The 15,809-nt window shown below is 37.6% G+C and overlaps 1 protein-coding gene across 1 annotated transcript in view; it reads right to left on the bottom strand.

Annotated features, from left to right (window-relative positions):
* DNAH6 (dynein axonemal heavy chain 6) overlaps positions 1-15,809 on the bottom strand; it is a gene marked incomplete at its 5' end in the record, with an annotated part of 204,336 nt that overhangs the window by 168,193 nt on the left and 20,334 nt on the right. Inside the window, 6 exons of the mRNA XM_084900943.1 lie at positions 779-895; positions 3,629-3,797; positions 5,714-5,831; positions 7,075-7,186; positions 7,274-7,408; positions 14,932-15,202. Of these exons, the coding sequence (XP_084757069.1) occupies positions 779-895; positions 3,629-3,797; positions 5,714-5,831; positions 7,075-7,186; positions 7,274-7,408; positions 14,932-15,202 (922 nt within the window). The remainder of the gene's footprint in view (positions 1-778; positions 896-3,628; positions 3,798-5,713; positions 5,832-7,074; positions 7,187-7,273; positions 7,409-14,931; positions 15,203-15,809) is intronic.

Here is a 15,809-nt window from a genome sequence, read left to right as displayed (position 1 = left end):
ACCCCCAACCATAAAATTATTTTCATTGCTACTTCATAACTGTAATTTTGCTACTTTTATGAATGGTAATGTAAATATCTGTGTTTTCCGAAGGCCTTAGGCGACCCTGCTAGCGGTTCTCAACCTGTGGTTACGATTCTGAGGAGGCCTCATCCCAGCCAATGGCAGCCTGGGGAGGTCCTGAGGCAGAGTAATAGAAGCAAAGCAGCGCCCGGACCTGTGAACACAGGAACTGTGAGATGGCAAATGCTTGCTTTCTAAAAAGCTGCCAAACTTGCGGTAACTTATTTCACGGCAATTGAGAACTAAAATATAATAGCAAAATTTTCTCAGATGCACCATGCTTTAAAAAATTTCAAAAATGGTACTTGCAACAGAGTGATTTCTTGAATGCCTCTTGAGAGGTGCCTTATAATGAATTCTAAATTTTGTTTAGAACTGGTAGGTTCTCTCTCTCTCTCTCTCTCTCTCTCTCTCTCTCTCTCTCTCTTAAAATATATTTTATTGATTTTTTTTACAGAGAGAAAGAGAGAGGGATAGAGAGTTGGAAACATCGATGAGAGAGAATCATCGATCAGCTGCCTGCAACCAAGGTACATGCCCTTGACCGGAATCGAACCCGGGACCTTTCAGTCCGCAGACTGACGCTCTACCACTGAGCCAAACCGGTTTCGGCTGGTAGGTTCTCTTGATGGTGTCCCTACCAAGCCTCTCATCTGTCTCAAGTTAAAGAAAAGGTGGTGAACTTTTAGATGATGTTATCTGGACAAAAACACACCAGGAAGTCGTCCAGAGAAGGCTCGAACAGTAGTGACTCCACGGTCAAGATCAGTTCTGTGAGGAACATGGGGATGAGAGACTCGTCTTCCTCCTGCTTTTCCAGCCCAGGAGCCACCTGAAACGATCGATCACATTCGCAGTGTGAGAGAGATACAGGTGCCGAGGTGTAAGATAGGAAACTCGTCCATTACAAGAGGCATGCAAATGTAAGCTTATACACTTAGCTGATTTTACAATGTTGGCCTGTCTTTCAAAGAATATTACCACAGAAATTAAAAAATAAAGGCAGATATTGGAAAACTAGACAGCACTGGAAAACTCCTTGAAAAAAAATACTATCAACAAGATGGAAAGGAAAATAAGGAACTGAAAAATGTATATAGCAGATAGAAGTTTCATAATATTTAAATAGAAATCTCAATATACTCAGTAGAAATAGATACTAATCCTATGTAATGAGGAGCTGATATGCTAATTAGACCCAACAGCATAACGACCGTCCGGACGACCTTCTAAGGCTGTGAGGGGCTACAAGGGCTGGCTGAGGCTGTGAGGGCCAAGCTCCTTGCACAAATTTCATGCGTTGGGCTTCTAGTATGACATAATTAATACATAAATAGTAATGAACTAGTACAAATGATCAATCAATGTCCTCTTTCTCCTCCTGAAGATAATTTATTCAGTAATGACATTTATTGAGCATTTACTATGTGTCAGGGATTTACTATGTAAATCCCATACCAATCATATGTAGCACGTATCATTAGACTCCCCTGAGAAAATAGAATCTGGAGAAGGACACATTGCTTAGTAAGTGGCAGATCCAGGTCTTTCTGGTCACCACACCTATGGCTCTTATCCCTGCACTGGGCCAACAATTAAAGGAATATAACACTTAAAGGCAGTGATGTACTACTTTATATCCATCAGATTAACAAAGATGAAAATGAGTGATATTATCTATGTGCACATGGGTAAAGCTCATTCTCAAATATTGCTAGGAAGTTTATAAATTGACACAAAATTTTCCGGAGAGTGTGGGGCACGGCTACAGTGTTTGGACAGGTTCAAGCCTGGACCAGTGAGAGGGCACAGTCCTCTTGTGACCACATGCAAGTCCCAGCCTGGAGGGCAGAGCCTTCACAGCACAATTATAGTCAGCAGCTGTAGTTGTAAGCTTGAACCGATGCTCCGAACACATGGCCCCACGAGTCTAAGTGATATAGGCTGCAAGTAAACAAAGCTTGATCAGGTGCATGTAACTGAGTAGGACTGAAACCCATGAGAATGCTGTAAACATCTTGACCACGCCCTTACTTTGTCTTGTGGCATCTGGCTATAAAATAAAGACACGGCTTGTAGTCTGTGGCACTGTCTCTCCATGAGGGAGCAGCGTCCCACCGAGACCCAGCTTTCATTCTCTTGTCTGTCTTTTCTCAATCCTTCACCGCCCTCTCTCAAGGTCACTGAACCTGGCTGAGCTGGCGTGGCACATAAGGTGCCTTGGGGCTGAGTATGCCATGGCCCTGCTAGCCCGCCACAGGAGAGTGATGCATTAGTATCAAAGCCTTAACAAGTGAGCATATTTCTGACCCAACAATTAATTCCACAGCCAGGACTTTCTTTTAAGGGGAAAAATCAGAGGTGTCTGGATGTTCTTTGCAACATTATTAGTAGTGAGAAAGTGATCAGTAGTAGAAAATTATTTACTAAATATTTACAAGATACTAGTATATAGTATATTTCTACATGAGAATATTATACGAAAAATACATATTAACTTGGGAGATTTTTCACAAAACATTGCTGAGTGGAAAAAAACAGGTGATTAAGCATTAAGTAAGGTGTGTGATACCTTATTTCCTCCTTGGAAATAGTTATCTTTGGATAGCAAAGGATGCTCTTCTTTGTACATCTTTGTGTTTTTCAAATTTTCTGCACGGCATATATTACTTTTACAATTACAAAAAAATGAATATTACTTTTAAGATGTAACAGTATTTAGAAAAAAATAGAGGAATTGAGAATAGGGAGAGATGAAAAGGAGTATGCAATTCACATACAACTTTTGGAGAAAAAGGGAAACCATAGCAAAGAATATCAGTCCTTGAAATGGCACCGTTGATTTTCCTGGAGAGGAAGTTGAGACTTGGAGGTAGGTAGCTTGATGAAACAAATAAGCATGTTTTGCGGTATTATTAGGTAGCTGGCATGAAGTTGTTATGCAGGATGGAGCTGGGAAATGTGGTATGAGATAATATGATTTCTCTCTTAGCTATGCTAGAATACACCGAAAGAATGTGTACTATTTCATCTCAAACATCTCGATTACTCTGTGACTCTAAGAACAACTTTCTCCCAAGAAGGTATCCACTCAAAGCACAAAGGTGTGCTTCATGATGTGCTTCTCATTTCTTCCATTTGTACCACCTCAGCTCTTCTCTCTGCCAGTTCATACCCATGAAAGGCCCCAAACTGTAAGTTTCCTGGGAGCAAGAATTCTATCTTTTCATCACTATATACACAACACCCAGTGCAGGGATTGGTACACAGTACGTACTTAAGGAATCTCTGTTGAATGAACACATGAAATAACATTTAGCAAAAACCTGTGAGAGAAAGAGCAACACTCAGCACAGTGAGTGCTTTCTCTGTTAAAGTATGTGTTGATATGCTGATTTTTATTCTGCCATTTCATATGTGTATAGTAGGCTCTGGCTATACTATGAAAACTGCTAAGCATTTCTCCCATTTTTATTAAGACACAGAAAATAGCATAATCCACAATATAGTAGTTAGCACTCAATAAATGCTGACCGGTGAATTTTCTTAATTTGTCTGGATATACCTTCTTATCAGTGACTTCAACTTTCTCCTCAGTAATCCATTTCTGAATGATGTCTGCTGAGGGTGTTCGTTTTAGTTTGTCAGTGAGATAATTCAAAAGAGTGGTAACAGAATTTACTGTTAAGACGTGCATTGTGTTCTCAATTAGGTAATCATTTAGACGAATGAAGCTTAAAAAGAAAAAAAATACAGCTTCAGTTTTTTATATTCACTACATATCTTTGAAAGTGACTCTAAAGTATTTAAATTTTAGAATATATTTTCTCTGTGCCCACTTTTTTATTAAAATATCAGAGATTTGCTGTTTTTCTTGGACATTCTTCATTTTAAAACACAATCATATTCAATTTAGCTAGCGGTTCCAACTATTCAATAGAATATTAATGAGCAGTACAGTTATTACTGGAAAAGCACCTAGCTCACCTAGCCAAAAAACAAACAAAACAAACAACAAACAAACAAAAAACGCTATAGATTTTTTTAATACCTTAGAGGAGAAATCAGTAAATATACAATATCTGTAACTAACATTCTAAAGGTAAAGTGTGAAATCTTCACTATTGGATAAATGTTGCTTAATGGCAATTGCTAACCCAAAGATGCAAATTTTGTTTCCTTGAGTGCTTAGCATGTAGGCTGAGTCAGCAAGGCATTTAGAGTTACTTTTTATTCTATTTAATTGGAGCCCAAGGGGCCTCTAATGCCTGGAGGCCTGTGATGATGGCCTCAAGGATTGCTCCATTGACTTCAGTGACACAGAAAACATCATCATATTATCTCACAAATAACTGATGCACCATTAATATTTATTAAATAGACTAGAGGCCCAATGCACAAAATTTCTGCAGGGAGGGAAGGTCCCTCAGCCCAGCCTGTGCCCTCTTGCAGTTCAGGAGCCCTTGGGGGATGTCTGACTGACGGCTTAGGCCTACTCCAGTCTGACATCCTTAGCACTGCAGGCCTCTGGCTGAGTAGCACTTCCCCTGTGGGAGCACACTGATCACCAGGGGCAACATTATATTGAGTGTCTGCCCCATGGTGGTCAGTGAGCATCATAGTGACTGGTCATTCCACTGTTGGGCTAAAACTGGCTCTCTGACATCCCCCAAGAGGTCCTGGATTGTGAAAGGGCACAGGCCAGGCCGAGGGACCCCACTGGTGCACAATCAGGGCTGGGGAGAGACCAAAGGAGGGCTCCAGTGTGTGTCCAGCCTGTCTCGCTCAGTCCTGATGGGCTGGACCCCAGCAGCAAGCTAACCTACTGGTCGGAGCATCTGCCCCATTGTGGTCAGTGCACATCATAGCGACTGGTTGACCAGTCAACTGTCTGCCCCCTGATGGTCAGTGCACATCATAGTGAGCAGTTGAGTGGCCTTAGCATATCATTAGCATATTACACTTTGATTGGTCGAACAGCTGGCCAGAAGACTGGACACTTAGCATATTAGGCTTTTATTATATAGGATGGTTGTAAAAGTTGGACTAAATTAGTGAGCCCTGAGTAACAATAATCAGTATATAGTACCACACACATTTCAGATAATGCTTGGTGACTCTGTTTGCAAGAGTTTTCTGTAGTAATGACGTTTTAGAAAGGCGTGAAATCCAAACTCTGGAACAATGTTAAGATCCAGTTGGATAAGCAATGGCAGAGCTAAAACCTATTGAGGACGAGTGCCCTGGTGAGACCCTGTGGATGGCTTGTCTCCCAGTTGCAAAACCTTCCCTAGGGAAAGTGTGGAACTTTATGTGGCAATATTGCTATGTACAAACCGCTGTGTGCCTGGCTTCTTACCATAGCCAGCGCCAGGCTCCAGGCTGGGCTAGGGGGAGACACAGCCTTAGAGATCAAAGAGGAGCTCTTGGCCTTGGACATGCCCCCCAATCTCTACCATCTTGCCACTCCTAGCGGCTGCTTTGCTAGGGGGCAGGTGGACGGGCAGGCTTCTGGGACTGCCTTCAGGCTACCATAGCCTCTAAGACTCCCATCACTACTAGTGAATCCTGCGATAAAGGCTTTAACTTTGAATGAAACTGAGAATGACAAATGCCCTGATTTTTCTCAAAAGAAAGAAGAATCACTTACCAAGTCAGCCTCCTGCAATAACGCCTTTTCCTGGCCTGCTGCGTGTATTTCATGTTCTCGGAGTTTACATAAGCAGGCAACTCAATGAGACTGCCACCAAATGACGATTTCTTAGCATCTTAGAACAGCACAAGACACAACAACAATAATTCTTATGTAATAATTCCATTTCCCACCCCCTCAATACGGATTAAAAAACAAGCAACATTGAAAAAAAAAAAAAAAAACACCACAAAACAAAAACAAAATGCTTTGGTTTGTGAGATCATTCAAACTCCAGAAAACAGTCCAGTTATCCAAAAGAATTTCACATTAAAGGATTTCAACTCAGGAAAAGACTGTAGACGGTTTATTAACGTTCTGTTTAACATTGACCTGTGTACTCTGTTATCTCTTTCCCAGTGACACTTTACCCTTTTTTTCCCCAACTGCATTTTAGTTATCCTCTGGAGTACATGCCAGCTGGGGCCAATCCGGAAATCCAGCCAGTCCCTTAATTTTAACAAACCTATTGTCTGTACTAATATGCTTAGTGTCCAGTCATCTAATATGCTAAGTGTCCACCATAAAATGTTCATGAAATAAAGGTTCTGTAACCAGTTTAGAAATACTATATATATATATATATATATATATATATATATATATATATATATATAGACACACACACACACACACAAGCAGGGTTAATACAAGGAAAATGCGCTATTTGCTGGTACTCCCCTCCCCTCCAATATATATTGAATTCATAATCTATCTTGCAAATTTGGAAGAACTGAAAATAAAGCATTAAATTTAAGTAGTAAAAAAGAGTTACTGTTTTATTATTTATTTAATTTTAAGTCTTCACCTCAGGATATGTTACCGTTGATTTTTAGAGAGAGTGGGAGAGAGAGAGGGAAAGACAGAGAGAAATATCGATATGAGAGAAACACATCAATTGGTTGCCTCCCGCATGTGCCCTGAACAGGACCCAGGCCTAGGAGGAGCCTGCAACTGAGGTACATGCCCTTGATGGGAATAAAACTTGGGACTCTTTGGTCCACAGGTTGATGCTCTCTCCACTGAGCCAAACTGGCTAGGGCAAGAGTTACTACTTTTAAAATGTTTTTATTGATTTTAGAGAAAGGGAGAGAGAGAGAAACATCAATGATGATAGAGAATCATTGATTGGTTGCTTCCTGCACACCCTCTACTGGGGATGGAGCCCGAAACCTGGGCATGTGCCCTGACCGGGAATCGAACTGTGACTTCCTGGTTCATGGGTTGATGCTCAAACACTGAGCAACACTGGTTGGGCAAGAGTTACTATTTTAGAAAGACACAGCGTCTGATCTGTGAAAGCTCTCTCCCCTCCCTACCTTCCTCATCACAGTCATCAGGAGTGAATCCTATAGAGCGCAAAGCAGTACGGCAAGCCTTCCTGACCACCTCTTTGGCCTCGTTTCGAAAGTATTCCAGGTGATCCGTCATCTAGACATTAATGATATGTATAATTAGTGGTACTGAAGTAGCAATAATAGAAAAAAGTTCTTGAAAATTATAGACAAACATCTTTACCTCTTTCAGGTGTACGACTTGGGTCAACTGAAATTCTTGCAGGGTGTAGGTGTGACCTTTTTCAATATAACAAAGCCCCATATAACTCAACTGATAGCACAATTGGTTTATTTTAAGAAGAGCTGGTCGCAAATACTGAATGAAAATAGAAATATATCATGATTTCATTTTAAAAAGCACTTTTAGAGTATAAAGATATTTAGAAAGCAAGAACGGTTGTTAAGGAAAAGAACTCCATATGTTAAATTTAGCTATTCTTGCATATGTTAAAGGGAACACGTCTGAAATGTTGTTCTAAAAGTATTCTTTGGATTACCAGATTTAATTGGTCTGCATTCTCTTCTTCTAATTTGGAATGAATGTCTTTTTAGCTATGAAAGTGAGGACTCCATAAATCTTATTTTTATTTATTCATTTATTTTTTTAGTTTATTGATTTTTAGAGTGAGAGAAAGAAAGAAAAACATCCATGGGAAAACAAAACACTCATTGGCTGCCTCCCACATGTCCTCCACCAGGGATGGAGACTGCAACCCAGATATGTGCCTTAACACGGGAATCAAAACGAATCAAACCAGCACCTCTTGGTACACAGGACAACACCCAATCAAGCCACAAGGGCCAGGGAAGGACTCTGTAAATCTTACATTTCACCTGGTTTGGCCAATGGCTACCTTGAAGACTTTACAATGTCTAGTCACCATGATAACGGCGGGGCCTGTCTATTGATCTAAGAGATTGTGACAGAGAACAAAGACAAATTTAACTTTAGATTTTCAGTGGGTAAAAAGTTGCTACAAAGAAAGTTCAGTCACTGTTAAAAACCTGTCTTGTAATGTGAGCTGGGAGAATGAAAGTATTTGTGAAATTCAGCCACATGATCTTAACTTATTCTTTCTCTATGCCAACATCATCAATCAGAGTTCTAGGCCATGCTTCAAAGGTGCATGTTCTAAGAATGTTCCAAGGACATTCTTTCTGACTTCCCCTGATCTAATCAAAGGAGGAGCAATTACATCATATAAATAAAGTTAACATTAATTTATTTGTATGTGACATGGGTTTATGTGTTATATACTTTTTAGGAGCTTTCAAAACAGGACAGACAACAGTTATAGAGACCAATGTTCAGTGCTTTATTTCTTCCAAGTGCAATAAAGGGAAGTTGTAATTAGCAAAGTCTTAAGTGAAGAGAGTTTTGTGAGCAACCATTTGGAAGTCATATAGCCCTCAGAGTTCATATGATGGGGGAATTTGCATAATAAAAAAGCAAAAGTTTAGAGCTTAAGTCTATGAGTTGAAATAAGATACTAAATAAATGAAATAAGTATAGGAGTAGGGATGACAATGTAATCAAAATGGAGCAGTGAAAGCAAGGAAGTCAGGAGCACTCCAGAAGAAATTCTTAAAGCAAAATTATAAGAGACAAAAAGTAAGGGTCCAGGTGGAGAGCAGAACTGACATTGATGGTCTGCCAAAAAGTGAGTTTTGACAATGGGGAATTCTTTGGAAGAAAAAAAATATACAAGAAACTACATTAGCTTAACCTAAATAGCTGGCTGTCAGCATGAAGAACAATTGGGAAAGCTGTCTTGGATATTAAGAGAGACTGGAATAGTCTTACCCCTTTGTTATTTCTGTTGGTAATAAATTCCAGATGAATCTGGATTAGGTGGTTCATTCTTGAGCTGTTATATCAATAGTGCCCAATGAAGGTGTTAAGGAGTAAGCATTATTTTAAATTATTAGCAGAATTGTAGAGGAGGAAGAATTTGTCATCTTGATGATGGGTTTCAATATGTAAAGGACCGAGGTAACTATACTTTTTGCTGCCAAGGACACTTCCCTTGACCTACCTACAATTATCCTGGTGATAGAATCCCTCTTTTTTGGGGGAAACTCACTACCATGTGGTTTTGATAAGGTGGGCTCTCACTTCATTCATTATGGGATTGAGGAATTGAGACACATCGAAGCCTGGTTTATTAGACTACTATTAGCTGTGCAGTGATTGGTTCAGGATTGGGCATGTGGCCACGCTGAGCCAATCAGTGTTCTCTACAGCATCCCATCAAGAGATATTGTCTTTTCATTAAAAGAGCCAACTACACCTAGAGCTGGAGGTGGTGCTCATTCTAGGAACCCAACTGAGAATGAAAAAGACACAGACAAATACAGAAATGAAAGATGGGGAAAAAATAAAGATGACAAGATATCATTTGAATTTCTGAATTCAGCCATGCATAAAGGTATTCACCCCTTGAGCTTCCTTATTATATGAGCTTTTGTTTGCTATTGTTGTTGCAAAGTTCATTTCAATAGAGTTTTTGCCAGTTGCTCTGAAATAAATGTCACTATTTCAGAGATGGGAAATCAGTATTATTCATCTGGAGGCTGGTGACTGGGTCAAAGCCGAGACCGGTTTGGCTCAATGGATAGAACGTCGGCTTGGGTATTGAAGGGTCCCGGGTTCGATTCCGGTCAAGGGCACGTACCTTGGTTGCAAGCATATCCCCAGTAGGGGGTGTGCAAGAGGCAGCTGATAGATGACTCTCTCTCATCGATGTTTCTAACTCTCTATCTCTCTCCCTTCCTCTCTGTACAAAATCAATAAAATATATTTAAAAAAAAAAGCAAAGTTCATTTCAATAGAGTTTTTGCCAGTTGCTCTGAAATGAATGTCACTATTTCAGAGATGGGAAATCAGTATTATTCATCTGGAGGCTGGTGACTGGGTCAGAAAGCCTGTGGGGAAACATTAGACTTTGGAAGATATGTGCAGAAGAGCTGCATTTGCTATAAAAAGTTCATGAAAATCAGGGTCATGCTGAGGCACCTTGTCTTTAGTTGGAATGCAAGAACTCTTAGGATGTGCTAGTCTTATATTCACCATGGCACCAAACCTTTAATTTGCCCTAATCTGAGTCATCAGAACATCTGGGTGGTCTATACAATTTGGTATTTAATGAACCCACTAGAGTTGTAAGTCTTGGTCCAGCCAGAGACTCTGGCTCAAGTACCCTAATGTACATTCTGACCCAGTGTTGAAAATGCTACAGCAAAAGGGACAAGAGGCATCCCTTTCTAAGTGGAGGAATAATTATGTAAATTCATGAAATTAAGAGTGGTTTGTCTGCAAAGCAATGAATTACTAAATATAAAAATTATAAAGATTTTCATTACAAAGGGACATTCAAATGAAAATAAATGATGAGAATGTTTGAATGAATATAAAAATAAAATAACAGAAAACTACCTGAAAGTATCACGTACAACAAAATTACACATTATTAAAAAAAAACAAAAAAAAAAACCCAGCAAAATCAAGTACTTAGCAGGTTGAAATGATGTGCAATGTTAAACAATACTGAAAAATTAATACTAAATACACACCTAAGTCTAGAGAAGAGTGAAACCTGGAAATGTAAGAGATGATAAGATACTTACAAAAAGGAAGCAAAGTCCCAGATGGCTTCATTGGTGAATTCTACCAAATGTTTTTTTAAAAAAAACCAATTCTTCATAAACTCTTTCAAAAAATAGAAGGCACATTTCCCAACTCATTCTACAAAGCCAGTATTATCCTAATACCAAAACCAGACAGACAAACATATCCCAAGAAAAGAATAAAACTATAGACCAATCTTCCTTATGAATATATATATATATATATATATATATATATATATGCACACATACACAAATATCCTCCACAAAATATTAGCAAATCAGCCCTGGCCAGATGGCTCAGTTAGTTGGAGTGTTGTCCTATGCACCAAAAGGTTTCGGGTTTGATTCCCGATCAGGGCACATACCTGGGATGTGGGTTTGGTGCCTGATTGGGGCGTGAATGGGAAGCGAACAATGGATGTTTCTCTCTCACAGAAATGTTTCTCTCTCCCTCTCTCTTCCTCTCTCTCCCTCCGTCCCTTCCTCTAAAAATCAATAAAAACATGTCCTCGAATGAGGATAAAAAAAATACTAGCAAACCAAATCTAGCTATATATAAAAAGCATTATGCATAATGACCAAATATTATTTATACCAGGGATGCAAGGTTGGTTTAATATCTGATGATTAGTTACTATAATAAATCATGCTTATTACACGATAATCTCAATAGATGCATGCAAAGCATTTGATAGATCATAATGGCTTCATGATATGAACATTCAACAACTAGAAATAGAAAGCAACTGCTTTATCATCAACTGCTTTCACTTAATGGTGAAAGACTGAAAGCTTTTCCTCTAAGGTCAGAAGCAAGACAAATATTTCTGCTCTTGCCACTTCTATTCAACAGAATGTTCTAGCCAGGGAACTTAGGCAAGAAAATTAAATAAAAGTCATCCATATTGGGGAGGAGGAGTACAACTATCTAGTTGCTGATGACATATTCTTATTCATTGAATAGGGAACACATACACACACACACACACACACACACACACACACACATAAACACACACACACACACACATCAACCCAACCCAACACACACACACACACACACACACACACACACAACAAGTCAAACATAAATTCTGCAAGTTTTCAGGAAACAGTCTCAATATATAAAAATAAAATATATTGCTACATTCTAATTAAAAGTAATTACATAAACTATATATATACATACTACTTATATATCATATATATACACTACATATATATTAAAAATCTAAAATGATAATTAAGAAAATAATTCTACTTACAATAGTATCAAAAAGAATAAAATATTTAGGAATAAGTTAACGAAGAAATGAAAAACATATACTCAGAAAACTGCAAAAAATTGTTGAAAGTAATTCAAGAAGGTCTAAATAAATGGGAAGTTATTATTCCATGTTTATGGACCAAAAAATATAATATTGTTAAAATGACAATACTTACAACATTCATCTACAGCTTTAAAGCAATCCCTATCAAAAAATCACAACTGGCTTCTTTGCAGAAATTGACAAGCTGATGTTAAAATTCATGTGGAAATTCAAGGGGCATAGGAGACTCAGATTTCCTAATTTCAAAATTTACTACAAAGCTTCAGTATACAATACAGTGTGTTACTGGCATAAGAATAAATAAAGAGAATAGAATTGAGAGTTCAAAACCCCTCACATTTATTGTCAGTTGATTCTTGGCAAGAGTGCCAAGACAATTCAATAGGGGAGAGAATAGTCTTTGTAACAAATAGAGCCAGGACAACTGGATAGACACATGCAAAGGAATGAAGTTGGACCCCTACCTTACACCATGAACAAAAATTAACACAAGATGAATTAAAGACCTAAGTGTAAGAGCTAAACCTATACAACAATTAGAAGAAGAAGCTTAGGGGTAAATCTAGACCATGAACTAGGCAAGTTTTGTAGATATAACACCAAAAGCACAAATAGCAAAATAAAAAATGGATAAAATAGATAGCATCAAAATTCAAATTTAGTTTGTGCTTTAAATAATATTATCAAGAAAGTGGATTGGCAGCCCACAAATGGGAGAACAAATTTTCAAATCAGACATCTGATTAGGAATTTGTATTCCGAATAGACAAAGAACTCTGCTAACTCAATAGTAATATACAAGTAACCCAATTTAAAAATGGACAAACTATCTGAATAAAAAAGTCTCCAAATAATATAAACAAATGACCAACAGGCACATGAAAAGGTGTTCACTATGAATACCCGTCAGGAAAATGTAAATCAAAATCTTAACGAGATACCACTTTTCAACCGGTAGGAATTACTACTATAATGAAAAAGACAAATATAACGATAATATGAAAAACCGAAGCTTTCATATGCTGTTGGTGAGAATTTAAAATTGTTCGTGGGCTTGGAAAACTGGTTTGTGGTTCCTCAAAAGGTTAAACATTCCACTCCTAGGAATATCTCCAGACAAAAACTTGTATACAAATGTTCATAGCAGCATTATTCATAATAGCCAGAAAGTGTAAGCAACCCAAATATCCATTAATAGATGGATGGATAAATAAAACATGTGCTTCCTTACAATGGAATATTATTGGACAATAGAAGTAAATGCTATGCCACAACATAGATGAATCTTGAAAACATTATCCTAACTGAAAAAAGCCAGTCACAAAGAACCACACACTCTGTGGTTCCATTTTTATGAAATGTACATATTAGGCAAATCAATAGAGACAAAAGTAGTTTAGTGGCTGCCTAGAGCTGGGGTGGGGGTAGTAAGGGAGTTAAGGAAAAATGTAGAGTGATCAATAACGTGTACTGGGGTTTCCTTTTTGTAGTGATAGAAATGTTATAGAATTTATTGTGGTCATAGTTGATCAATTTTGTGAAAATACTAAAATCATTAAATTGTATACCGAAAGCGGGTGAACTGTATAGTACACAAATTGTACTTCAATAAAGTCATTATAAAAAACGTAGGCACAAGTGACAATAACATTGTTGTTGAAAGAATTTTAGAAAGAAAAATGTGAAGGACCACATTAATTTGAGGGACTCAGCCCCACCCCCACCAATGAACTAATTGCAAATATAAGACTAGTGTTAACTGTCTAGGGCAGTGGTTGGCAAACTCATTAGCCAACAGAGCCAAATATGAACAGTGCAATGATTGAAATTTCTTGTGAGAGCCGAAAACCGACTTTTGCACGTGGCCCACGAAGTTTCAGTCGCACTGTATTTCATACACCCACACGTGGTGTTTTGTGGAAGAGCCACACTGAAGGGGCCAAAGAGCCGCATGTGGCTCGTGAGCCACAGTTTGCCGACCATGGTGTTAGGGCTACATTTAAGAGAAGCTATTATCAAGATCAAAACACTTTTAGTATGAATGGTGGACAGAGAGAATGACATAAAGTAAGAGAACAAACCTTAAGGATGGACCCTTCCTGAAATTAGAGATCTAAGGGGTTTAATTTGCTATCAAGAAGGGTAAGAATATTTTTCACAATTCAGAACGCTTGATGGAATGGATGACCTGAGATGGTACATCATATGCCCTTATTTTGCACTAATATCTGTGTTATCCATATTACTTCAATGTTTCTTTACTGTATCATGGACACCTTTCTTTAAATACTTAAAAAAAAAAAAAGTATTACCTATGTCTCTTTTTCCCCCATGGACCCCCTCCAGCCCTCCCTTATCACTGTCATCTTGATAACAATCTTTCAGACTAACTTTAACTATCCTCCAAAGTAAATATTAAAAATTTCCCTACTGTCTGAATCCATGGTAGAAGAAAACATATGATACATTGGGAGGTACTGGCCCATGAAAACAAGCCTCCAAATCATTTTGGACCATAAAGTCAAGAGTATCTCAAAGACGAGAGACGGTAAAAGAGGTTCCCAGCCTACTCTGTTCAAAAGGAAACACAAATTTCCTCACCAACAATAAAAGGGGTCCTAAATCCATGCCTGAGGTTACTTCTTATCAAAGGGGACCTGTGCAACCCTCATACTTTTGCATTTTACAACTCCAGTCAAATATAGAAACACTGCTAGACTGTCAGACTCAAATGTGACAAAGTGAAACCTGTCATCATTTAACATTAAAAAGAATATTAGATGAAATAGTCTAGTTCAGGGACAGTCTATATCAACACCTATAATAGGTACACCGATTGTTCTGTAATTCTTCTAAAATATGATTAACAAATACATACATGATTAACAATGAACAAATTATCTAGTAGAGCTTCTCGACATCCTCTGATCTTCTTGGAGCGCACATTCTTTTTCCATACATTGAAAGCCTTCCATTTTCGGAAAAGTGAAAATATGGGAATCTTAGTGAGTTCTCTGTGATACAGGTATTCCTGTTCCCATCGATTAATGTCTATATATTCAATGTCTTCATCGTTATGAATGCGTGTCACTGCTTTGTCACTAATAGTATAGTAGTCCTTTTTATTGATGGAATCATAATTTACAACTCTGTGAACAAGTAAAAGTTGGGGCGAGAGAATAAAGTATTCAATGCAAAATTAAGCAATTACATTATTTTTGTTTAATAGAGATAAAACATTTCTGGGAAACAAATATAATTAAATTTCTTTTTAATTCTGACAAACTACTTTTAGATTGAATGGATTACTCAAGAAAAGGACAGGGCCTGTTTTTTTTTTTGTTTTTTTTTTTAACAATAATTGGTTTCATAACTTTGGTAATGATTTTTAAAAAAATCAAATACAGACTTTTACATAATAGCTCTAAGTGAAAGCTACCTGGCAATAAGTTTTTATTTATAGTTAATTCTTTATAAACTATTTAATAATAGTAGTGTAAAAAATATTTTACATTATCCAGTACTGAGAGAATTATGAGAAAGATCAAAGAAAGAAAATATGAATTAGATAAGACTAGAATCAAGACCCAGATTAAACTAAAACAAAATAATTATTGAGAAACTGCCTTTTCAAGATATTCCTCTTTCAATTGTCATCAAGAACATCCTTTAACATTATATATTACAAGAGATAGATTAAGTAAAAAAAAATCATTATATATTACAACAGATAGATTAAGTAAATAAAAAAGGTGA

Source organism: Pipistrellus hanaki (assembly GCF_964339955.1).
Source record: "Pipistrellus hanaki genome assembly, chromosome: 12".
Classification (NCBI taxonomy): Eukaryota; Metazoa; Chordata; class Mammalia; order Chiroptera; family Vespertilionidae; genus Pipistrellus; species Pipistrellus hanaki.
Note: the sequence above shows the minus strand (reverse complement) of the source record. Positions and strands in the feature narration are given on the sequence as shown.